A 27,814-nucleotide genomic window follows, 5' to 3' on the forward strand; every position below is an offset into this window, starting at 1 on the left:
GTGAATAATTTTTGTGATAACTTGCTGTAGTCTCTTTGCTAGTGTTTTATTTAATATTTTTGCATCTATGTTCATTAAGGAGATTAGTATGCAATTTTCTTTCTCTATTTTTGGTTTTCCTGGCTTAGGAGTCAGTACCATATTTGGGGCATAAAAAGAATTTGGTAAGACTCCTTTACTTATTTTGTCAAATAATTTGTGTAGTATTGGAATTAGTTGTTCTTTAAATGTTTGATAGAATTCACTTGTGAATCCATCTGGTCCTGGGGATTTTTTCTTAGGGAATTCCTTGATGACTTCATCAATTTCTTTTTCTGAGATGGAATTCTTTAGGTATTCTATTTTCTCTTTTGTTAATCTAGGCGATTTATATTTTGTAAATATTCACCCATTTTACCTAGATTGTCATATTTATTGCCATATAATTGTGCAAAATAGCTCTTAATAATTGTCTTAATTTCCTCTTTAATAGGGGTGGAATCACCTCTTTCATTTTTGATATTGTTCATTTGATTCTCTTCTTTCTTTTTTAAATTAGATTAACCAATACTTTATTTTATTTGGTTTTTTTTTCGGAATACTAGCTCTTAGTCTTATTTATCAGTTCAATAGTTCTTTTACTTTCAATTTTATTAATTTCTTCTTTAATTTTTAGGATTTCCAATGTAGTTTTTATCTGGGAATTTTTTATTTATTCTCTTTCTAATTTTTTAAGTTTAAAGCCCAATTCATTGATCTCCCTCTCTATTTTGTTGATATAGGCACTCGGGGATATAAATTTTCCCCTGAGTACTACTTTGGCTTTATCCCATATATTTTGTTATGTTGTCTCCTCATCGTCATTCTCTTCATTGAAATCAATAATTGTTTCTTTGATTTATTCTTTGATCTACCAGTTTTGAAGAATTAGATTATTAGTTTCCAATTAATTTTAAATTTGTCTCTCTATGAACCCTTATTAATTATAATTATTATTGCATTATGATCTGAAAAAGTTGCATTTATTATTTCTGTTTTTCTGCATTTGTTTGTGATGTTTTTATGCCTTAGTACATGGTTGATCTTTGTATATGTACCATTCTGATTTCTTTTTATTGAGCACATCTTACTTCCTTAGACATTTTCTATTTGCTCTCTTGCTGTTTGCATCTGTCTACTCTTCTAGGCATTAATTTAGAAAGCCATATATTTAAAGTTGGAAGGTCATTTAGCCCAGCCCCACATTTTATGAAGAAACTCAGCATCCTCTCTTCTCTACGAAGTTTATCTGTCTTTTGTTCTATTCCTTCAGAAACCTATTCAATGAATTAGTGTTAAGAAATTAATAGGTATTCTTAGATTCATATGTGACTTTTCCCAGGCACTTAAATTATCTGAAGATACTGCCAGTTCAAAGGAATAGGAAGAAATTCAGACTCTGCAGACTGGTGGGGTAGATATTTCCCAGAAAAGAGGCCTTTTAGCTTCCTTCAATACACACCCTCTAGATAACTTCCTATTCTGCTGATGTTTCCAGTCTTCTAGGTTCATAGCTTCAGCAACATTCTCTGCTTCTCACCCTCCTTTATCTTCCAAGCAGTAGCTAAATCTTGTCCTTTCCACTTCTATGTCAATATCAGCTGCTCTCTTCCATTCGTGAAGAGCCCGCTCTGTCTGTACTGTCTGCAATTCACATTCCACACACCAGCCAAAGTGATTCCTCCTTAAGAGCAGATTTGATCATATCACTGTCCTGCTCAGTAAATTCCAGGGGCTTCTTATTGCCTCCAAAATAAAAATATGAATTCCTGTTTGCTTTTTTAAAGCCCTTCACAACCTTCCTTCAGCCTCCCTTTGTAACCTCATTATACATTATTCCCTTCCTGAAATCTGTGATCCAGTCAAATAGGCTTGCTTGCTTTTACTTACACACAGAGCACTCCATTTCCAATCTCCATGCCTTTCCCCCATACCTGGAATACATTCCCCTCTCACCTGTGCTGCACAGAATCCTCTTAATCTGCAGCCTGCAGCGCATGCATGACCTACACTAATTCTTTCCTGATTCCTCCAACTACTAGTGTGCTTAAACTTACCTATCTTGTATTTAACTTCTTTTTACTTCTTTCATATTCATTCTGTATATACTTAGAGGTGTGTATATTGTTTCCCCTGATAGAATATAAGCTATTTGTAGGAATTATTTCACTTTTCATATTTATTTTTTTAGTACCTGGCATAGTTCCTGGCACATAAATGGTACTTAATAAGTGCTTGTTGATTGGTGAGTAAAGCCTGGCAATAATTTATTTAGCATTATTATATTTAAGTGACCTTTGCATAAAAGACATTTTATTGATAACATTTTTATATATGACCAAAATTTCTCCTAGCATCCTTCCACTTATATTATCATAGAGATATTTTCCATATAATAATTTAAAAGAAGAGGAAGAAATAAGCAAAACCAATCAATATAGCCAAAAAGTTTGAAGAACACCTGTGGACCTTCTGTCTCTGTGAAGAATTAACAGGTGTCTTCTCACAGCTATTTTTGTTCCTTGTAATTTTGCAGCATTTACCTTTGATTGTTTTGATTCTTTGCATTTACATTATTGTAATCCTTGTGAGGTGTGTTTTCTCGGCTTTGCCTTATTCTTCAGAGATCATGTAAATATTTTCTGTATTTCTCTATTGCCAAGCATGCAAAAAAATTGCTGCTATAAAAATTTGGTATATAAGGGAACTTCTTATCAATGAATGAGTAACCACCTACTGGTATGTCTAATAGTAGAACCTCTGCATCAAAGGGTATGTGCATTTTAGTCACTTTATTTGCATAATTCCAAATTTTTACTTTTTCATATCATATGCTCCTTTCTACCTCCTTTAGTGTGTGAAAATGGAAACGTTTGTACTAACAATGTTGCTTGAAAGAAACCGATATCCCCCGTGAATCATACTTTTATCATCATCCTCAACAGAATGAGATTTTAGTTTGCTTTTTATTTTTAGAGTAGATACTGGAGAAGAAATCAATTTTAAAATGCCATTTCTCCATCAGCTGTAGATCATTGCATTGCATTTATAACCATGATTTTTTTCATGATCAAGTCAACTTTTCCTTTCTCTATCTCAGACACTTTAACTTTTCTTTAGTACTAATATTAAGCAGAAGACTGTATACTTCAATTAAAAAAAACAAAACAAAACAAAAACAGTTAACTCAGGCCAGCTAGATGACTCAGTAGATGGAGAGCCAAGCCTAGAGATGAGATGTCCTGGGCAAATCTGGCCTCAGACACTTTCTAGCTGTGTGAACCTAGGCAAGTAATTTAATCCTGATTGCCTAGTCCTTCCTGTTCTCTTCCTTGGAACCAGTATGTAGTATTGATTCTAAAATGAAGGTAAAGGTTTAAAAAAACAAATAGTTAACTCATAAATTATACTTGGAGTTTAAAGATATACTTCATTGCTTCAAGGATCTGTTATTTCTTCTGTATGGGTACTTCTCTGCCTATAATAGTATGGGCTGTAACCACTTTCTGCATTAGGAGACAGTCTTTCTATCTCTGTAATTGCTAATTGGAAAAAATTCACCCCTTCCTGGCTTTGGTGATAAAATTCTTAAAACTTAGCCAAACTGGTCAAGTTAGACAGAAATTCCATTGCCGCCTTGTACTCAAAGCCTTTGCAGCTTTGTAGGATTTGACAAAACAATCCCAGAGCACTCTGCTGACATAGCCTTTGAGAAACCCAATATCACTATCAAAGTGACAATGAAATATTGGAATAGAACTTTCTCTGAGGAAAGTTCTTACATCAAAATGAATTGTTTCTGTAAGGGATAAATGAAAACCTTCCTCACTTACTAGTACTTGAGTTTTTACCAAGAAGCCAAGCTCATCAATGATTTTATTGTGGTAATGTCTTTGATAAAGCCAAATGCTTAATTAAAGAGTAATTTTCTCTGAAAACTGATCTTACAAAAAATTGAGTGAAATTTACTATTCTCTACTATGGATCATTTCCACTTTCAACTTAAAAATGAAAACAAACACTAAATTACTACAGACCATTGAAAGTAACTAGTAATTAACTGAATACATTAAATTATAACATTTGGCATTTTTAGAACTTTATAGTGTTTTATAATTGCTTTTTTATGTAGCATGTACAACATATTATAGTTACCTGTTATTTTCCAAATTAAGATAAATTGCTATTAAGTAATATATTATAATTACATTTTAATTACATTCTGTAATAATGGTATGGATTCATATTTGTCTAATACCTTAAGGTTTATAGAATATTTCACAACAACTCTATGAATAGGTGAGATAGAGATTATTCCTATTTTGTGAATAAGAAAATTGAGACAGAGAGTTTGAACTCAGGGGCCCAGAATTCATAAATATTGGAACAAAGAGTCAAAGGTAGGCCTTCTGACTACAAAAATCATTACTTTAGCCACTAAACTACTTTGTCAGGACTGTTAAACCATTTTAAAAAATCTTCTGTGACTATTCTTTTATAAATGGCATGTCAGTTTTACTATGAACATTGAGAAAACTTGGTAAAGTGCCCCCCCAAATTGAATTAAAATGGGAGAGTAAATGAGGAATAAGTCATAATTTCACAGAAATTCGGTTTCATTTATTAATTGAAGGGTATAGACTAGTTAATCTAGTCCCAACTAGAAAAATTCTATTGTTCTATGAAATACATATTTTTTAAAGTACAAAATTTTAGTGAAAAAGTACCTTTTCTAGAAATGAGCATTTTTCTCAAAGCAAAAAATTAATGATAATGCTATATCCCTTGCCTCTATTTACAAAAGAGTATGAACCTCTTTAAATGATGAGAAATCATGGGGAACTAAATAATATTAGCCTCCCCATGGTTTGCTGCTACTTCAATAGTATAGTACCTTAAGAACAACTAATCCTTTTCCACTCTAACCCTTTTCCAACATTCCTCAGTTAAATATCAACCTCTCATCATTGATTATGATATGTAACTTGAGCCAGTTACATAAGTGAGAGCACAGTAGTTTTTCACCACAAAAAATTAGAAAATATCCTGAAATCATATATTTACCCAAATTTCATTTCTTAAATTTTTGAGAAAAAGGACTTCATTTATAGTCTAACCAGTTTTAAAGGAATTATTTGTCCTTAAGATCTGCTTTGGAGCCTGGGAGTCTGCTAGGATGTTTTTTCGAAATGTCTATTTAATCTTGTCATCATATTGTACTTCTTTTGCCACTAGTCCAGTTTATGATGAAGAAGGTACTTTATTATAATGATTATTTCCACTATAATTAAACAAATCTTCTTGTGTTTGCATTATATTTGTTACTATATTGTATACATAGCCTGCTTGCTTAAACTTGTCCCAGTGACTACTTCACAGGAAGTTTCTTTAGAAGTTTTTAAGTCCTTGGCTTCTTAAAGTATTAATGGGATTTGCCAAAGTTGTAGTATTTGAATGGTTGTCTAGATAGAGTAGTAGGACAACAAGCTTGTTCACACAGCTCCTTCAGCAACATTTTTTCCTCAGACAATTCTAAGGTTCATTTGAAGTGCCAAAGAATTAGAGAAAGAAGTATTGGGGTTTATTCCTAAACATAACAAGACCAGGCACCTCACAGAATTTTACCTTGGGTCCAAATATTAGAAAAGTATGTTGCCCTTTGGGAAAGTTTAGATTATAAAGAATTAGTCTGAATTTAAGTGACTTTTGTTAATTTCTTAGAAAAATTAAAAATCCTTTGGTTTAGCCATCATAAATTAGAGATTTCTATTTCACACACTTAAATAAGTAAGATATTTTGCTTTATTTAGTATAGAGAACTTACCAGAATCCCTGACTATTGAAATAAAAATTAAATGCATGATATTTATGAATACTTAAGAATAAAACTGAGGGAACTAGGTGGCTCGATGGATAAGAATACTGGGCCTAGAGTCAGGAAGACTCAAGTTTAAAATTGGCCTTAGATACTTGCTAGCTTTGTAACCCTGGGCAGGTCTCTACTGTAGAAAGAAATAGCAAACTACTCTAATATCTTTTCTAAGAAAACTCCATGGACAGTATGGTCCATGGAGTCATGAAGTCATCACGTCCTATTTAAAGATTTATATATTTAAATGCTAACATAGCTTAGTAATTGTCCACGATATATGTTAATAATAAACAACCTTAGTAGTTTATTAAACAGTAGACTCCCTGTTATATTCTGGCCAATGAATATTTTTCATCCATTTGCTTTTTCCTGTGCCAGCTGTTAAGCTGGTCATTTCTGAGTAGTAGTAGATAGCTTTAAAGAGGCTCTGTATGATTTTGAAGTACCTTACCATCTAGTGTCTTCCTCCAATTTATCCTTTCTAAAACTTGATTGTACATAGTTGTTTGCATGTCATCTCCCTTATTAGATTGGGAAGCTCCTTAGGAGCAGGGTCTATCCCTGGCCTTTCTTTGTGTCCCCAGTGATTAGCGCAATGTCTGGCACATTGTAGGGGTATAATAAACTGTTTATAAATAATAATAAAGGGGTTTATAGAATAATAGAAATCTGTTTTCACTTCAGTTTATGTGTAGGAAATCCTCTGTGATGGTAGCAAATGCCTTTTGGCCAACATGGGAACCCCTTTTTTATGCCTTACTTGATATCAATAATCTAAGGTTCCTTCAACAATTACCTTTGTTGTAACTTGAATGGTTTTAAAGAATCATATATAATCTTAACATGTATGTGGGACACTCCACATTTTATATTCTTTACAAATTTCAATTAGTCGTATTACTGTGAAGAGATGGTCTCCTATAGGAAATTGTCTTCAAAAGCTATCCAATTCAAATCAATAGACATTTATTAAACACTTAGTGTGTGTTGGTTATACAGAGACAAATACAAATACAGTCTCTGTTCTTATGTTCTGTAGTTCTAATATTTTCATCAAGTATACTCTCAATATATGTGTAGATTATTTTTGTAAATATTTATAAAGGTGAGATGAATTAATGGTTGTTGATAGTCTTCAAAATTGCCCTTTTTTGTTTATAATGATACTTTCTGTGATCTCTTCTCTATCATTATTTAATCTTCTCTATGATATATTTGAAAATTGATCTTTCAATATTTTCACAATTTCTTTGTCTCCAAGCATGGATGTATTTACTTGATTTGGTCTTGTTGGTCTTTTCAATTTGATCTTCTTAAGTGCCATTGCTACGTTGTCATATAATTTACAAATACAGAAATGTTAAAAGTCCAAATGACAGTTCCACTACTGGATGCGGACAGACCATTATAAAAACACTGACAAATGTTTCATTTTCCATATCTTTGTTATTTTAATTGGATAATGATGCCATGTTTTCTTGTAGAACTTCTTCTTTGTCACTTTTTGTTGTTTTGTGTGAAATGCAACCTTTTACTGTCATGCTCTGTAATGTTTTATAAATGAGACCAAATCTACTAAAGGACAGCTGAATTCATTAATGACAATAACTAGTCTGAGTCCAGGAGAATTAAAAATGGCAGGCACTTCTCTTAGTAGAAAGGAGGGATGCTACAGGGGCAGAATGTTGTTGCCTTTGCTATCAGATGCAGTTACTTTGTTGGTTAGTTTTAACTGTTTTTCTTGGTTTCCCGGAGATATAGCATCTGGTGAGGGAATGGCCCAGAAGTGGATATTCAGCAGTACTAAGTTACATGAGGGGAAAAATAATAGAAGACATGGTGTCAATGCTTGAGATATACTTTAGATGGGAAATCAAAATTTCTGTACATAAAACAAGCAGAAAACAAATCAAGAATATGTAATACCTTAATATGAATATATCGCCCAAATTGTAGAGCATTTCTTATGGCATGTATTGAGCCTAGGTATTATCTTTGTAGCTGCTGGGCTATATAGTTTTACTATGGAATAAGACTAGAATTAATTGATTTAGCAGTTAAGTTTCATAACAAAGTTTAATGACAGTCACACATGAAGTGTTTTGTACCAAAGAGTTAGGTGACATTTTGGTTTCCTGTATGTTTGTTTATTTGATCAATCAAACTTGTTAATTAGCCAGGATAGAGAAAAAGTTTAATTTTTTACTGTCGTTTTCTCAATTACATGTAAACAAAAAAATTTAACATTCCATATTCTTTCCCTCCGCTCCCTTCTTTCTTGAGAAGGCAACTATTTTGGTATAGATTATACATGTGCAGTCATGCAAAACGAGGATAGAGAACTCCTAATGAGGAATTTCCCTCCATCAATGCATATTAGTCCATGCTCTGCAACTTATAGTCTTGAATAATAATGGTGATAATATCCTTCAGCATCAAATCTTTAATGTTTGCAAAGTCCTCCACTCATGTTATCTTAATTGATTCTTACAATCCTGTGAAGTAGGTGCTACTATTATCCTTTTACACATGAGGAAACTGAGACCAAGATAAATTTAATATCTTGCCCAAAGTCATGCTGCTTTTCATTGTCTGGGCAAGATATGAACTCAGATCTTCTCCAATGCTTTTATCTGCTGAACCCCCAACTGCCTCAATTTAGAGAATTGTTTGGGACCTTGAGAACTTAAGAGATTTACCAGGGTTATACAGCCAGTATTTGTTCAAGGCAGGACTTGAACCCAAGTATTCTTTTTAAAATATATGTATTTTATTTTTTCCCAATTATGTGTAAAAATGATTTTTAACATTCATTTAAAAAATTTTGCATTCTAAATTCTCTCCCTCCCCAACCCCCTTATTGAGAATGCAAGCAATTTGGTATGTTATATATGTGTAGTCATGTAAAAACATTTCCATATTAGTTATGTTGTAAAAGAAAATACCAACCAAAACGAAAAAGCACAAAAATAAAGTAAAAAATAGTATGCCTTTCTGTGAATTACGAGTCAATAGATCTGTATTTCCTTAAGGAACATTCTGATTTATTTGTTAATCTTAATTTCTCTTCTCATCCTCATCCTTACCATTATTTTCATCATCCTTTTCCTCCTATTCCTCATCTTTTTAAAAAATCCTTTTCTTTCTCCTTTCCTCTTATTCCTAATCACCTTCATCTGCCTTGTCCTTTCATCCTTCTTTTCCTTTTATTCCTCATCATCCTTCTCCTGTTCTTTCTCCTCATCTTCCTAGTCTTCTTTCTTATATTTATCTTCATACTCATCATTTTCCTCCCCTCCATCTCCTTCCATCCCCTTTTATTCTTTTCTTCTTCCTTAAGTATCCTTATTTTTGTCATTTTCACTAACATTGTTAATAAACAACTATTAAGCATCTTTAGCATATAGAACTCTATGTTGGGCCCTAATTTAAAATAATAAACAATGATGCTGTGGTCTTTTCTTCTCTCTCAATGTGAGATATATTTATGTAAAGTATCAGTGGAAGCATTTATCTTAACATAATGGCACAACTTATTTGCTTAAAAACATACTGAGTTTATAAGGGAAGTGAAGTGGCTTAGTGGATAGAGAGCCAGGCTTAGAGGCAGGAGGTCCTGGGTTCAGATCTGGCCTCAGACACTTCCTAGTTGTGTGATTATGGGTAAGTCACTTAACCCTAATTATCTAACCTTACTACTCTTCTGCCTTAGCACCACTGCATAGTATTGATTCTAAGACAGAAAGTAAGGATTTTTTAAAAAAACATTGGATTTTCTAGTGTTTAAATAAGTATTTCTTTTTTTATTTCCTACATAGTACATGGTTCATAATATACAAATATTATGAGACTGAAATAAAAACACATTTATTAATTTAATACATTTTAATGGCTGCAATTATAATTACAAGAAGATAAATCCCTGTGTCTTCTTAGTTAATCTTCCTCTTCCTACTCTTCCTCAGTTTATCTCTAAGTATGGGACTGATCTACTGTTTGATGACCTTGTAAAGCCCATAGTTTCTTCTTAGTTCTTTTCTCTGGTCATTTTGAAGTGCATATGAGAAGAATCTTGTATTAACCAAAATACTACAATGTTGTCTCTACTACCATGTCACAGCAGAATGGAACTAACAAAGCACTCAAGCAAGCGCTGGACTACAAAGTAGATCTCAGTTACATGCCATGAACTCTTTCCTTGGTAAATCAGCTTCAGTGTATTTTGATAACTGCCTTTTTTTTCTTTGTTAATTATGCCTTGAGGCTCTGGAAAGACAGCATTTTATCTGTTGAAACAGACTAAGCAGCAAGTGTTCTGACATGTTTATCAGGCAAATTATACCTGACAAAAAGGTAATTACACATACAATCAAATCTGGAAATAACTGGATGATTAGGGGTTAATAAACTGTCTAGCAAAACTGAAGGCCTCTTTAGGTTCAAACAAAGTCATCTAACGTCAATTAAAGTCCATTTCCTTCTATTGTTTGAATAAATATCACAAAAACTTAATAAGATTCAGTAGGCTTAGTGGAGTAACAATATAAATGCCCCAGCTTTGAATTCTAACAAAGAGAGACTTCAGAACATCCTGTATTACTAACAGATAACCAATATACATGTTAACCAAATATAGTGTTCTAATTGCATACAAACATTATATAACTATATTTTTTCTTGCCCATTGAATATTTATGTTTTGAAAGTAAAATTTTAATGATAATTTTTGTTTTTACATCACCTACATTTATCCAATATATTCCTTCTTATCCTACTCCTGGAAAGCCATCCATCCCTTAAAGGTTTTTTAACATATTTACTTAGAAATGTCTTGATAAATGTATATTAAAATAATTGGCTTCTTTTGTAATACTATGAATTTTATTTTGTGTATTTTAAAACTTCCTAAGAAGGGACCTTTCATAGAGTTCACCAGACAACCAAAGGTAGTCAAGATACAAAAATGCCTTGAAAATTGGAGGAAAATGTTTATAGCCATTTTCTCAGAGGCTTCATACCTCAAATGTTTAAGTATGTAGTCATATTTATAAGAATATGAGCCATTTCCCCAATTGGTAAATGGTCAAAAGATAAACAGTTTTTGGTTGAAGAAATCAATGCCATATATAGTTATATGAAAAAATTCTCTAAATCATTACTAATTAGAGAAATGCAAATCACAACAATTCTGAGATACCACCTCACACTTATCATGTTGGCTAAAATAGTAAAAGAACAAAACGATTAATGCCGGAGGGGATATAGAAACACCAGTACACTGTTGGTGAAACTGTGAAATGATCCAACCATTTTGGAGACCAATCTGGAATTATGACCCAGAGAGTTATAAAACTGTTTATAGCCTAGATCCAACAATACTGCTGTTAGTTCTGTTTTCCAAAGTGATTGGAGAAAAAGAAAAAGAACCTATAATGTTCTAAAATGTTTATAAGTGGCTCTCTTTGTGGCAACAGATTGGAAATTGAGGAGATGTCCATCAGTTGTGGAATAGCTAAACAAGTTGTGGCATATGACTGTGATAGACTACTACTATGCCATAATAAATGATGATCAGATGAATTTTTAAAAAACTTGGAAAGACCTGCATGAAATTGTGAATAGTAAAATGAGAACATTATATGCAGTAACAGAAATATGGTTTGAATAATAAATCAAGTGTATCCACCTCCAGAGAACTGAGAGAAACATGAAAGATGTTTTTTTTAAACTTCTTTGCCTTATAAGATAGAAGAAAACAAATTTAGCAAAATTAATATATGGAGGGGGGAGAAACCCTGACATTCTAGGTAGAATTTTACACTCATATAAAATTATAATTTCTTACTATCTATCACATGTTTTTCCCCCTTTTTATATATATTGTCAGGATCATTATGTATGTTGTTGCCCTGTTTTTACTTACTCCATTTTGCATCACTTTATATAGTCTTCCCATACTTATTTGTTTTAATCATATTTACTTACATCACAATAACAATATTCCATTACATGCATATTCCACAATTTGTTTAGTATATTTATTACATATTTAGTATATTCGTAGTATTAGTATATATAACCCATCATCATTGTATTAGTATGCCCATTATGTAACTTTAACTGCCTTTATAAATCAATTTAGGACAAGGATAAGTGTCTTTAAAAAACAACAACAACAACAAAATAGCCATTACCTTCTGTCTTAGAATGCATAGAATGCAAAGTATTGCTTCCAAGGCAGAAGAGCAATAAGGGCTAGGCAACTGGGGTTAAGTGATTTGCCCAAAGTCAAATAGCTAGGAAGTATCTGAAGCTAGATTTGAACCCAATTTGAACCCACTGAATCCCATTTCCAGGCCTGGCTTTCCACTGAACCACCCTCTATCTTTGTGTCTTTTTTTTTTTTTTTTAACTCTTACCTTCTGTCTTAAGGCAGAAGAGCAGTAAGGACTAGGGAATGGGGGTCAAGTGACTTGTCCAGGGTCACATAGTTAGGAAGTGTCTGAGGCCAGATTTGAATCTAGGACCTCCCGTCTCAATCCACTGAGCTACCCAGCTGCTACCTATCTTTGTGTCTTCTCCAGCACTTTGGATCATAAATTACAAGTGTTTTATAAATGTTTTTTGAACGAATGAATGGGAAAGAGTTTACTTAGTTTTCTCCTAATCTTTCTTTTTCACCTGTCAGTTTTGATGTACATATATACATATATATACACATTTGCATATGTACATGTTTTATGTGTGTATATGTATATACACATATGCTTATTTTATATATTTACTTTCTGAAATATGACCATAAGTATAGCTTCACCTTTGCCAGTTTGGCACAAGTTTGTTAAATTAGACCTAAGCCTTCACTAGAGGTCTTCTGTATAGGTATCATAGGTGACAGCTGGTATTTAAAGGTTTTTTTTGGTACCCTTCTGCCTACCTGTTGCCACAAACACATTTTTAAAAAAAGACTGAATCTGATATTTCTGGTTTATTTCACTTAATACTACAGATATCCTTTACGTTCCACTTCATAGTACACATTGATAGAAAATTCTTTTCTTTTTAACCCTTATCTTCCATCTTGGAATCAGTACTGTGTATTGTTTCCAAGGCAGAAGAGCAGTGAGGGCTAGGCAGTAGGTAGGGAAATGACATTCCAGAGTCACACAGCCAGGAAGTGTCTGAGGCCAGATTTGAACCTAGGATCTCTTGTCTCTAGGCCTGACTCTCAATCCATTGAGCTACCTTGCTGCCTCCAAGATGATTCTTAATTGAAAAATTGCCAGAGATATTTAAAATCATTAGCAAAGTACCCTAGGTCAAATCTGTTTAATTGTAAAAAAGTTACTTGGCTCAATTCACAGAATACTTTGCCTTAGATTTTAGTTCTCCAGGTTGCTAGTTATCTTGTTTGAATAATTTAGAAAGCAAATCACATACCTGTATAACTAAATGAAGTTCTTTAAAGTGCTCCCCTCAGTCCATCTTCAGAACTGTGCCATAGGGAATGCAAAACAGAAAACAGAAAACCAAAAAAACATTTCAACCTGCATTACTTAAATAAATCCATCTTAAATGGCTACCTTTTCATGTGTTCATTGATTAATCTATACTGTCTTCCTTTGTTACTTGAATTCCTTCAAAGCTCAATCATATGAGCAGATCTTTTTCCTTTGTGGGGTTTCATTGAAGCAAAATGACTCATTAAAATTAAAATGAATACCAGCAACTTTCATGAGGCATGTGAATTTCAAGGTTCGATTTCCTTGGTTTATAAGTCTTCAAATTTCATTGGTGGTTTTATTTACATAATTGAATATTATAAAATGTGACTGATGATATAATGGATCTGAACAAAGAATGAAATATATAGGTAGGAACTATTTGCTTTAAAAAGTTTGATGGCATTGCCTATTTACAAAAAAAATCTCAAAAGGAAAACTTGGGGTGTTTTCTGTGGCACACATAAATTAAGTAATTTACCTTTCATGCCATAGATCACACAGAGATTAAACATTGGAGATTCCTTAACTAGAGATATCTTGTGAACAACTGACAATCACAGAAATGCATTTCTTTACAATAAGATATTTACAGAAAATTCAGCACATTTGTAATATCCTATGTCTCCAGGTCTTTGTGTATAAACTGAATTTAAATTTTTACTTAGTTAAAGTCTCCTATCAGACACTGTGGATGGACAAGGAATTGAGCACAGAATTGAATGGGAGGAGAGCCAGATAGATTGCCTTTGAAAAATAGTGTAATGCTTTTAATGACTCCTGATTCTTCCCCTAAACTAAAGCCCATCTTTTTAATATCGTTATTCTTCCAGGGATATCTTGCAGCATGAATCATGAATTACCATAGTTGGCAAAGAAGTAAAATTCTGAGGCACCAAAGGGCATTGGAAAAGGCTCATAGTGTGAGTGAGTAGGCTGCAATATAGTATCAATTTAAAAAAATTGTCCCAGAGAAGCAGTTTAAAGTATGTCATTAAAGAGTTGTACTCCTGGAAAAGAAAGTTATCTGGTCATGTAATAAGAATGAGGGATTGCCACTGAACAGCTCTTGTGATCTGCAAATGTTCACACAGTGACAAGAGAGCTACGGGAATGGTTTCTCCTTCCTCATCAGGATGTCAAATGGACCTCTCTGGTGGATTTACAGAATACAAAAGTTGTCAAGATACTAATAGTAGCATTTATATAGGACCTACTGTGTGTCAGACACTGTGCAAAGTACTTTACAAATATTATCTCCTTTGCCTCTCACAATAGCCCTGGGAAGTGAGTGCTAGTATTATCCCACATTTTACAGTTGAGGAAACTTAAGCAAATTGGTTAATTGACTTGCCCAAGGTCATACAGTGTCTGAGGCAGATTTGAACTTATATCTTCCTGACTAGACCCAGCCTTCTGTCTACTAGGTGAAATTACATGGATCTGTGCCATTGAAGAGAATATTCACATAAACGAGATCACAGAGAACATTGATGTATTCACCTAATGGCTTATAAAGCTGAATGTTAATATCTAGCACTTGTAACCAAGAATTTCATGGCATGAATGACCTGGGTGCACTTTGGAAGCATTTTCTCATTTTGTTAGTCTTTGTGTACCCTTATCCAAGAAGCTCGGGGTGGGGGGGGGCATGCATCTGGGATAATGAGCCCAACTTCCTATTTCTAAGAATGCCATTCCTTTATATTGCTGAATAAGTTAAATTTTATTGAAAGAATAAGAAAACAAAGCAAAAGCCCTCCACCATGCTATCTTTGCCTAAAGATCTGTAAATTTCTGGTTGGTAATAGAGTTCTGAATAAGGGATTGCTCTGTAACAGATTGAATAAGAATCTGAAGAGTTTCAAAATGAGGAGAAACCTTGATCAGTTCCTCTTGCCCATTGCAAATCCTTCATTTGGCTACAAATACCCCTCCGAATGACTCATTTTATGGTAACTTGTGTCCACATTAGGGACAGGAAAAAGAACTTAGGCACAAGACATATGTCCAATTAAAGATTTCTTTAAGAGTTCAAGGCCTCAGGAGGGCTAGAGAAGGAATTGGGATGTTGCAGTCCTCCCAGTTTGTGGATTGGGGTGTTGGCGTGACAGCTCCAAAGGCAGCTTCCAGGCTTTCCCTTTTGTAATGTGTATTACAAATGCTTCCTTTTTGAGTGGTTCCTGGATGACAGTTGTATGGAGAGTAAAGTATCATCTGCTGCCTCACTTACAGATCTACATTAATTAAAAGAGATGAAAATATGGAAACATAGTATTCCCTGACTTACTCAAGGTTTCCTGGTGAGTGGTGAGTGATATGAGCTGTTGAGGATCAGTTAGACATTTTCTATGTGAAGTTATTAAATAAGAAAGAGACAGAGACCCTTTGGGTAGTTTTAGGAGTGAAACAAAAAGCAAGGAGTAATTAGCACTTACAGGATGTGTGCCAGTTGTCTGGCAAGTTCCAGGAGATTTTCAAGCAGGGAATCAAAAGCCTAACAAAAGTGCTTATGGGTTTCTTTCCTCTGTGATTCTATATGTAAAATGCATACTCAAATTCAGTAGGGGAGAAGGGAATAAACTCATCGCATACAAAGATACTAACAGAGATAAAAGCTTTATTAATATAGCTACATAAATGTTATATATGCATAATTATATTCTGTAGCAAGCAGTCTTCATTTACATGCCTTAGAGTGAAGGATAGCACTTAAAGTGAGAAAATTCTAAGAAGCAAAACCATATTATATGCATGATAAGAAAGAAGTCTAGAACTAGAGAGACCAGACACTATAGAAGGTGATTCTGACCTGCTACAGTTTTCTTTTCTAATGTTGCTCACAGGTATTCTTTGCTGTTCTCACCTGTTCTCTGTCTGTGGATCTCTTTTCAACTCTGTTCAAAGAGCAACCTATGTTTTTATTAGTTCTAATCCATTCAACCCCTCAGATCAATACCATTTTCTCAAGTCAGTTTGGTAGGAGAAGGGAAGAATTCATTTCTATATACATGTATGTAGATATATGTATACGTCACTTAATACTATTAAGTTGTTTCACAAAAAAATGTGGCATTCTAGGTACATTGTTATAGGGAGAAATTAAATAAATAGAAATATTATATGTCCACACACTAAGCAATATTTAAGTTCAAGGGGAGTTACCACCATCAGAAGTGCTAACCTGTATTATTACAGACTATCTGATCTGTCTGGACTTTTCCATTGAAAAATACTATAAAAGGGTTTCCAAATATTATGAAAGAATCATAGAGTCTGAGTTGGGAGAATTTTGTGTAGCATACTTCTGCCTAAAATATAGGCAAGAATCCTTTCTGCAAAACCACTAACACGTATTTATCCTATCTTCGCTTGAAAACCTCTGGCAAGGTCTCTTTCTCACCATTGCAATCCCATTCCTCTTTTAGATAACTCTCTTACTAAGTTTTTCCTAAAGCCTGATAAAAAATGTTTCTTTGAAAATTCCACTCTTGGTTCCTAGTTCTGCTCTCTATAGCCAAATAGAATAAGCCTAATCCTCTTCCAGGTGACAGCTCTTCAAATATTTGAAAACAGCTATCATGTTTCTGCTAAGTGTTGTCATCTTGAGGCTAAACATCCCTAATTGCTTCAGTCAGTTCTCCTATGGCATAACTTCAAGACCTTTCACCATCCTGTTTGCCTTTCTTTGGACACTCTCCAGCATTTTTTTAAAACTCTCACCTTTCATCTTGGAATCAATACTATGGCAATACTATGTATTGATTCCAAGGCAGAAGAGTGGTAAGGGCTAGGCAACGGGGGTTAAGTGACTTGCTCAGGGTCACACAGCTAGGAAGTGTCTGAGGACAGATTTGAACCCAGAACTTCCCATCTCTGGGCCTGGCTCTCAATCCACCTCTCTACTCTCCAACATATTCATGTCCCCTTTAAATTTGATTACCAGAACTGAACACAGTAATTCAGATGTGGTCTGATCAGATTAGAGTATTCTATGGCTATCATCTCTGATGTTCTGGATAGCACTCAACTCAGTGCAGCATAATATTGCATTAGCATTTTTTGGTTGTCGTATCACATCATTGATTCATATTAAACTTGTATTTCACTAAAACCCAGATTATTTTCAAATGAATTGCTTGTTAGCCATATCTTTGCAAATCTCATACTCATATAGTTGATTTTTTCAACCCAAGAGCAAAACTTTATTCTTGAGGAAGTGAGGTGGAACAGTGGATAGAGCTCTGGACCTGGAGTCAGGAAGTCCTGAGTTCAAATGTGACTTCAGACATTTACTTGTGGTGTGACCCTGGGCAAGTCCCTTAACCCTGTTTGCCTCAATTTCTCATCTGTAAAATGAACTAGAGAAGGAAATGGCAAATCTCTAGAACCTTTTTCAAGAAAATTCCAGGTGGGGCCATGAAGAATTGGACAAGAATGCAATGACTGACCAGCCACAAAAGACTTTATAGTTGTCTCTATTAAATTTCATCTCATTAGAGTCAAGCCATCATTCTAGCTCCTTGATACCGCTTTGGTACTGACCATCATTCAGACTACTAACTCGCTCTCAATTTTAAATCATTATAAACTTGATGCCATGTCTGCCTTTATCCATGAGATTTGTTTAAAGAAAAAAAAAGGATAAACAGTTTAGGACTATGGATAGATTACTAAATGACTAGAGTACTACACTAGAACCTCCCTCTAAATTGCCATCAAGCTATTAATGTTTATGGGTCTAGCCAGTTAATCAGTAAAGAATATTCTACTGTTAACATAGTCCACATCTCTCTATATTGTCAATGTAAAACATTATCAAACACTGTGCCAAAATAAAAGTTAGCCTTAACTATAGCATTATTTGGTGTCCCATCTAGTAACCCTGTCTGATAAGGAAATGACGATGTGATGATTAGACTAATTGATGGTAACCATCCTGTCTTTTAGTGATAATTTCATTTTCCTTCCCTTTAATAATGTTTTGGAGCTTATTGTGTTCTAGGTGCCTCCTTAGTAGCAAATAGAGATTTAAGTGCCAAGAGGTAGAAGGAACTCAGGGCATAGGCAGACTTGCCTTCTCCTGGCTTCCTTTCTTTGATCCTCACTACTGGGTTCATAATATGGGATACTTGTGTGCCTAGGAGTGAATGCAGGTTCAAATATTACCTTCTGTCTGGTTTTTATTTACATCTTCCATTTATTACTGGAGTAGCTTTTTGTTCTTTACTCTATTTTCACTCTAAGGCTCTCCCTTGAACCAAGCACTAAGTGAATCTATTTTATATGTATTTCCTAACAAATCTACTGTCCCTCAAAAAATCAGTACTTAAAGGCAGTCACTGAAACAAATTAGGACATTACATAGATTTGTGTAGATGATAGAATAGACAAGAATAAATGGACTCTTCAGGGCATGAGATACAATCTAAGCTTCACCTAATAGAGAATAATTGGAAAATTTTGCTCTTAACATTTTTGGAGGACATATGATATAGGAATCATGGATAGGTTAGAGAGCTGGTTTTTTCCACATGCCTGTGACTTTGGGTACTTCTCTTAATCATTCAGAGTTCAAACCTTGCACTTACCTTCGCTCCATTTCAGGCTTTCTACTAATTAAGTTTTATGTTTCTCTTATGTACATAAGCAACATTGGGGGCTCAGTGATCAAGTTCAGTGATCTCTTAGCCAATCAGAAATCACATCTCTCAATAGGGAAAAAATACACATACAGAATATTTATAGCCACATTCTTTGTGGTGGCAAAAATTGGAAAATGGAGAATGGCTAAACAAAATGTGATATCTATCAGTGATGGAATACTATTGTGCTGAAAGGAATAATGAACTGGAGGAATTCCATGTGAACTGGAATGACTTTCAGGCACTGATGCAGAGTGAAAGGAGCAGAACCAGGAGAACATTGTACACAGAGATGGATACACTGTGGTAGAATCAAATGTAAAGGACTTCTCTACTAGCAGCAATTCAATGACCCAGGGCTATCCAGAGGAACCTATGAGAAAGAACTGTGGGAGCGGAAACACAGAAGAAAAACATATGACTGATCACGTGGTTTGATGGGGATATGATTGGGGATGTTGACTTTAAATTGCAAATATTGACTTTATTGACTTTATTGCAAATATTAATAATATGGAGATGGGTTTTATACAATGATACATGTAAAACCCAGTGGAATAGCTCATCAGCTCAAAAAGAAGGGAAGGAAGGAACATGAATCATGTAACCATGGGAAAATATTATAAATAAAACGTCACAACTCTCCAAACTTGCATAGTCTTCCAGCAAATTATCTAATTTCACCAGGGGCAGAGGTGGTATGGATATATTCCTGAGGAGCAGCTAGATGGCTTAATAGATAGAGAGCCAGGCCTGGAGACAGGAGGTCCTGGGTTCAGATCTGACCTCAGACTCTTCCTAGTTCTTTCACCCTGGGCAAGTCACTTAACTCCCATTGCCTACCCTCTTACCACTCTTCTGCCTTGGAACTGATACCTAGTATTGATTCTAAGATAGAAAGTAAGGGTTTAAAACAATGTGTTCTAAAATTTTTCCAGGAAATTAAAGTGAGGTTTACTGGTCATAAGTCATATCAAAGTCCATCCTCTAGAAAATCAGGAATACTTTTGTCCATCTTTAGCCCTACTGCACCTCTTCATTCAGTATTTTTGAAACACAAGGCCAGTGTGGAAATGTGTTTGTTTAATTATGCATATCTCTTGCAAGGGTTTTTTTTTTTTTCATTTTGTAGAGAAGGTGGGAGGAAGACCGGGACCACTTGGTATGGAAAGAGTGATATGGCCAGCAGTCTGCCTTAAAAAAAATCTGAGATTTTAGTGAACTACAAGCTTAATAAGTAGAAGTCAACAATTAGACATGGCAGTATTTTCTAATGAACTCATCTGAATAAGTGGATATATCTTTTTAAACAAAAGAAGGATTTTGTAAAATCGTTATTTATTGTTAGTGATTTTCTGAATTAATAGAAGCATAATTTCCAGGAATAAGCAAGTGTAGTAGTCCTGATGTTTTTTAGCCCTCGTCATACTACATCTGGAGTATTGTGATCAGTTCTGTTTAGTAAGGACATTGATAAGCTGAAGAACAGTCTAGAGGAGGGCATCCAGAAGGCTAGAGTTTTGAATTCTTGTCAGTGAAAGAACTAGTAATTTTTTTTTGTTTTCATTTGTTGCCATGGCCATATCAATCTTAAAGAAGCAGAGTGCTAAGTTGCTAACTTCTACTTTCTGCTATGTGCTGGGACAGGGGGTAGTGCTTCATATACAAAGCGCTAGGCAAGTACATGCCTATATGGTATCCCAAGGTTTTAGAGAGCTAGAAGGCATCATGGGAGCACTCAGCAGCTAAGGAGCAGAAAGAGATGTGGAAAGATACCAAAGAGAAGATTGCCTCTTGAAATTATGCCTAGGGGTCCAGCATGTTACTTGAAATGATTTTATGTGCTATTGTTGGTACACATGGGTTGTTGATTCATGATCTATAGGATAACTATATGCTATTGAAGTGGAAGGAAATGACTACCTTAAAGATCAAACTGATTCTAGCATTTGATTTTAACATCTGCCCAAAGCAGAGCTAAAAACTGCTCCTGTCTTTTCTCCACTGAGATAATTTGAATGTGTCCTATTAAGACTAATTTTGTTCTCATCTCAACTCTTCTGAGTGCCACATGATTAACCTCAGGTCTGGGTAGGATGACATAGTTTTACTTGAAGGTGGCATTGATATTTAGGTATTTTCCTTTGAAGCACACTAGGAGCAATATGCCTTTGAGTTTTGAAGCCATAGGAAAAATGAACTCCCAGTTCACATTTGACATGTGCAAAAGCCAACCCCCAAGATTTAGATCAATTTGATGTTTGGAAAAATGAATTTAGGGGACTGAGGTTGGCCTCCAGGTTACTTTTCACATTTTGCTTAAGGAAAACTGGTGTTCTCCAATTTCTCTACCCTTGAGGCTAGCTTAAATGTATTTATTTTTTTGCATTAGGCTAGCTGGTGCCTCAAAACACTTAAGATTAAACCAACTTGAAGGAGAAAATTCTCAACTTTTACTAATGCAAAAAAAGTCATTTAAAAAGCTCCAATCCCCCCACAAAGTCATTTTGCAAAATGCTAAAATTGTTATTTGGGCCCGTGATGACCTCAGAACTCGTGTTTCCTAAATATAGAAGGGCAGTCATGCAACAGAGAGGAAACTGTTAACCAGGTGAACATGTTGACATCATAGTCCAGAGAGGTAAGACATTGATTCCTCATTGATTCAGCTCTTTTGAGAATGCAAACGGGACCACCCAGGCAACCATTTCTTTCTTTAAGCTGATCCTTTTATTTGCAGCTAGCATCATAGCAAGCATCAAGAAATTGAAACATACAATTAACTTGAGAATATTGGCATAAATCCATTTTATATCAAATTAGATATCCAGTGTGTTTTGGAATCCTTTAAGAGAAAAATTGGGCTACTAAATTCAGATGATATTCATGATGTTTAATAATTGAGATGTTTTTTTTAATTGGCTATTAAAAATAAGCCATTTCTAATACTGATTTTTTTGTATTAAGAGAGGATTAGTAGTTTTAAAGTAATTTTAGTTGTTCTTAGCTTATGTGAAATGTATTCAAACTGTGTGGGATAGATTTTTGTTTTGGTTAGGGTATGATCTTCATCTTTGCATTTCATTTTCAAATGAACTCCCCTGGATAATCCTATTTTTTTAAACAAAGCATGAAAAAGATTTTGTATAATTGTTAATGTCTTATTTATTCATTGTCATGTTGAAGCAGAACTGAAAGCACTTTAGAGAGTTGAATGTTTTTTACTTATTTTAGATAAAGTAAGACCTTCTTTGATGCCTCATCATGGTATATAAGTGATCTCAAATACTACCACAGTAGAGTACATCTCCCAGGTTCTACCATACTAGAATGTCTCTGAGTATAGTCCCAGTAACATTACTTTCTGGGAGCCTACCTAGACCATTACTAGTAGATTGGAACACTATCAGATCATTGATTTATTAGCACAAAATCAATATCAATTTCAAATTTGAACAAAGAATAAAAAATGAGAAGAAAGGGGTAGAATTGAAACAGTTCTAACCTGAACTGTTTAAATTAGCTGTTGATGCTGAAAAATGGGACATTAACAGAGAAATCAGCATTTTCCAAGTAAGCTTAATCAATATGAATCAGTCCCCATAGTGAGCAAACCAAAAAAATCCTAGATACCGCCTCATCAGCAAACACTTTTATCTCCTTATCAAGCAACAAATAGATATGGGAACCAAGGGATACAATTTAGAAATATAGGTAGTTATCTTATTTGAGAATGATAACAGAAGATTATGAGCAATATCACCTCCTAAAACTGGAAAAGCAATGAAAGGGAAAAAGAAACTTGTCAAGTCAAAGAAACTTGACAAGAGACCAATTAACCCAGATTAGCCCCAAAACATTTAAGGATAGAACAAGATAGAGGTCAATTAGCAGATGAAAATGGAAAAGATATATCAAGATGCTTGACAAATTTGTTTTTTTCCATCAATGACAGTGGAACTGTCACATTTGGATTTTATCATTACACTTTCCAGCGTACTCTGAACAGTATAAATTGCATCAAAGAAAACAGGTAGAAGTAAGAGCCGAGTAAACAAAATACAGAGCATAATTGCTAGAGGTGACAAAATTTTGAGTTAATCAAAGGATATTTTCTGAAGATATCTGGAAAATAGAGAACACTGAATGGCTGGAAAATAACCACAGATATTATTACTGAAAACAACAATAAAACATCAATAGGTATCAAGATACATAACTTTATCATTTCTATGATATCTTTGTTAGAATAACACGTACATGCCACTGACATTTGGTAATCATACTCCTGGAACACTGCAGGTAATAGCCAAGAATTGAGCTACCTTACCTTACCATTCTTATCTCCTCCATATACCCTGTACACTCCAGCCAAACCAGATTACTTATCATCCTCTGTATGTGTCTCTGTAGATATCTGTTGTTCCCTGTGCCCAGAGTCTCTTCCTTTACTATTACCTCTACATGTTCAATTCCTATCTGTCTTTGAAAATCCAATCCAAATAATACTTCACTCATCAAACCTTTCCTTCTCTCCAAATTACTAAAAATATGACTGTAAATCATGAGATTGTATGATATCATAAGGATTTTTATTAAAGGTTTTATCCAGAGGTCAATAAAGGCAGGAGAGGAGGAAGCAAGAGGCAATGATATAAAAGGGGAGTGGGATGGTCATATAGCAAAAATGTGCAATAACTTAACCCAAATGGTACATGGTATCCTCAAGAGGCTGAGACAGTAAGAAGGGCTCCCGTACATTATGGGTACATGACTTATACAAATATATCACAGAATATGGGCAAGAATTTTAAGAAATAGTAGAAAGATTGCAATCTGGAATACCCACTCCAATGAAATCATAGTTTGATGAAAGCTGCTTTGATTTTCAGAATTCACTAGATTTTCGTGAAATATCTCTGGATATACCAATATGTAAAATTATTAACATAGGTACTAAAATGGATGAGACTCCTAAACTTACAAGTGATTTTGAAAATGTTGAGATGTATCTTGTCTTTATCCTAGCACAGGGTCTTAGTTTTATATCTGAAGTCGGTATAGATTCTTATTCTTTGTGTAATATCCTGCCAGCTTCCTCTTGGAGTGAGGAGGAATATAGATCAGACCATCAGAAAGCCCTTTGAGAAAGATGTCCCTCGGGCTTCTGTAGCCAAGAAGGTACGCTGTCATAAAAGAGAAATTATATTCTATAAAATAGCCATGCAGTCACTCTCTGATAGGAACAAGTATTTACTAAACATCTATTTGTACATGCCAAGGACTCTGCTTAGCACTTTATAAATATTATATCATTTGATTCCCATAACAACCCTGGGGAGTTTTTAAAAATTACCCCTATTTTATAGTTGAGGAAACTGAGGCAGACGGAGGTTAAAGTCACTTGCTCTGGGTCATATAGACAGTAAATGTCTGAAGTTGGATTTGAACTCGGGTCTTGACTCCAGGTCTAGAGCTCTATTCTGTGCCTTTCCCTGTATACCTCTCCACTGCCTCCAAATACCTCCCACCCTCCAACTCCCACAAATACAGGATCATGATACGGAAGAGATTTAATATACCTCTTAGGAAACCCTCTAAACTGTGACTTTTGATGATGCCTATGTATGGAGGTTTTTTTGGGTGGGTGGGGGAAGAAGTAGGGTAATGAAAAAAATGAAAAATGATGCCTAGGGCAGCTGGGTAGCTCAGTGGAGTGAGAGTCAGGCCTAGAGACAGGAGGTCCTAGGTTCAAACCTGGCCTCAGCCACTTCCCAGCTGTGTGACCCTGGGCAAGTCACTTGACCCCCATTGCCCACCCTTACCAATCTTCCACCTATGAGACAATACACAGAAGTACAAGGGTTTAAAAAAAAAATGATGCCTAGTATCAAACTGCTTTTAATCAACCTCAGCTATTTACTACTTAACCTTTTACTATGCATACCTTTTCTTCATAGGTTTCTAGAATTAGAACTGGATTATAAATGAGTAAACTGAGGCTCAGAGCTCAACTAATTTGCCCAGGATCACACAGCTCATAAATTACTGACCAAAACAGGATTCTAACTCAGATGCTTTACATCCCAAATGTAGGACTCTAAACATCACACACCAAGCTGAGGTGGCATCATGTTGTTGTGTTTTTTGGTTCTGTTTTTTACCAATTTAGTTTACACAGCACTCTTTCAGCTTTGGCTGTTTTGGAGTGCTTTTGCATTTGTGCATCTTTTACAGAAATAAATAAGTGGTTCTTAATCCTAGAGTTCACTGGGTCTTTAGTTCCTGGACTTTGCTCTGGAATACCTTATAGGTCATTTAATATAACCCCCTCATTGTGCAAATGTGTTTTAGCAAGAACATCTCTATCATAAATTTTAAATTGGATTTGATCCTAAACCATGAAATACCATAATATCATAAGAATTACTATTAGACGTTATACCCAAAGCATAACATAGGAAAATAAAATAGTAAAACGTTCCCTATACTTTCGCAAAGAAGAATTTGTTACTTGCAACTCCTTTGGATGTCTTTAATCACACTAGAGGTTTTTATCCTCTAAATCAGTGGGTCAGCTCACATATCCTGTGAGTAAATGCAAATCCTTCCTTTCTTCATTTGAAAACAAAACTGACAGGCTCTTTACTTATAAAGTAAGTTAAAACAAAAAGAAAGAATAATATGAAACCTGAAGGAAGGTAGCAAGTAAAGCATTTAGCTTACTGAAACAATTCAGATGGGGATAGGAAGTTGGTTTTAAATGGCTTAAAGGGGATTAAGGTTTTAAAGTTGGATAAAGAGTTTGGTGCTTTAGTTAGACACTGCATTGGCTTTTAAAAGATTACTCTCATATTTGACAACAGTCCTAACTGTTTATGGTTTATAAAGCAAATAGTCAACTTAAAAATACTATAGAAAACAATTTTTTAAGGTTTGTTTATATAGAATTATCTGTCAGAGTTAACAGGCGAAATCTTGAAATCGTCAGTTTCATAATATTACTGAGGATCTATCACCATGGAGAATCCAGCAGAGGTTGTTTAATGCACTTAATTGAGATTATCAGAGCTTCTGTATTTGGAGAAAATCTAGGTGCAAACTGTTTCTTTGAAAGATAAATATACTCATCTTTTGGAAATAAAATTCAATTACTTAAAATATTTAAAATGTTTAAATTAGCTATAGTCAACAACACCAGGACCTTTATAAATTATTATTTTGTTACAGATAGGAAAATATTACAAAAGTGAAATTATTTTCTATTTGTAATAGATAGTAATATAAACCAGTATTACTTTATTTACTTTAAAATGTGTTTTCGCTGAAAAATATCCTGTAACTTACTAGAGAAAAGTAAGATGTTAATTTTAAATAGTTTTAAAAGTAGAAATGATTCATATTGCAATGTGTGGTAGATTGTTGAAATTCGTCCCATTCATTTTCAGTAAGTACAATGGATTAAGAATAATATATTTACTGTATATGCTTTGCTGTTGGAAAATGGATAAAAACGTTTTGTTTTTATTCTCCTACATTAGCTTCTTGACCTCTTTATGGTATGGGACTGGTCTACTTACCTAGCTGACTATGGACAACCAGCTTCTAAATACCTTCGAGTAAATCCAAATACCGCCCTTACCCTTTTGGAGAAGTAAGTATGTATGCTAAAAACTTTGTGTTGGATATTTTTAAAATTTTAGATTTGGTGACAATGTGAGCACAGGTTGGTTTATAGCAATAAGGGGTACGTCTACACTAAGCTAAAAAATGTAATCCATGATGAGGAACAAAAAGCAAATCTCTTTTTCTACTGCAATTGTGGTTATTTAAATGTTGCTCCTTATTTTGAGATCAAAAGCAAATTAGCTCATCTTGTAGTCTAAACAGCAATATGTTTAACAAGATGTTAAGTATTCATTAGAAACTGAATAGGAAATTGGTAGGAGAATCGAAGATATTGGCAGAAAGGCTTTAAAATAGTAAAGCAGATATTTTACCAAATATGGCACAGAAATGAGAATATTTTATATCAGTGCCATCAGATCCTATTGTGCGTATAGGCCTTTTTTCTTTTTTTTTTTCCCCCTTAAACTTTCTTTGTAGTCTTTTTTTAGACCTTTTGTAGGTCTAAAATTAATAGATGGCTTGAAATAACTGAGTTTTATTGCATGGTAAGAAATGAGAATATCTACACAGCACTTTTTTTTTCTAGCTTAAAAAAACAAGACATATGGGATTTAGTGAGTATTTTCCCAGAATAGGATGAACTTGTCTTTTCGATCTGTCATTAATAATGATTAGATTATCACCCTAAAAGTTGTCAATATGAAGTTAAAACTTTAAAACCTTTAGCCTCTCATATTTTGAAATTTCTACACTTAATTTAATTTGTGAAAGGTTCATATTCAACATAAATTTGCTTCAGTAACAAATTACAGTACAAGACAAGCAAAAGTTTGTGGTTTTAAATTTTCTAATGTTATTTTTCCTTTCATCTTGTCTTGCTGTGAATGTGATTTGCAGAGTCCATAGAGGGTATGTATTTTAGCATACTTTATGGAACTGTTTTGTCATTGAATGAGTAAGCTTTCATATTTTTATAATAGCTATAACCTTTAAAGTTATTAATGTGGGTGATGAGTAGTTGCTCAAAAAATTAAAAACATTTTTGTAAGGAGCATGTGTTTTCTTAAAAGAATATTTTTAAGCCTAAAACTTGGATTAGTCTGAGAAAATTCAAAGCATGTCAAGCAAGATATTTAATCTGTTACATT

General features: G+C 34.2%; 1 protein-coding gene across 3 annotated transcripts in view; it reads left to right on the top strand.

Annotated features, from left to right (window-relative positions):
* EXOC6 (exocyst complex component 6) overlaps positions 1-27,814 on the top strand; it is a 186,275-nt gene that overhangs the window by 157,099 nt on the left and 1,362 nt on the right. For 2 of the 3 annotated variants that reach the window (XM_044665686.1, XM_044665687.1), the window contains one exon: positions 26,579-26,691. In XM_044665686.1, coding sequence (XP_044521621.1) covers positions 26,579-26,691 — 113 coding nt within the window. Of the gene's footprint in view, positions 1-26,578; positions 26,692-27,563; positions 27,576-27,814 lie in introns of all 3 variants that reach the window. The other variant, XM_044665685.1, reaches the window with a different exon arrangement.

This window comes from Gracilinanus agilis, chromosome 2 (assembly GCF_016433145.1).
Source record: "Gracilinanus agilis isolate LMUSP501 chromosome 2, AgileGrace, whole genome shotgun sequence".
NCBI lineage: Eukaryota > Metazoa > Chordata > Mammalia > Didelphimorphia > Didelphidae > Gracilinanus > Gracilinanus agilis.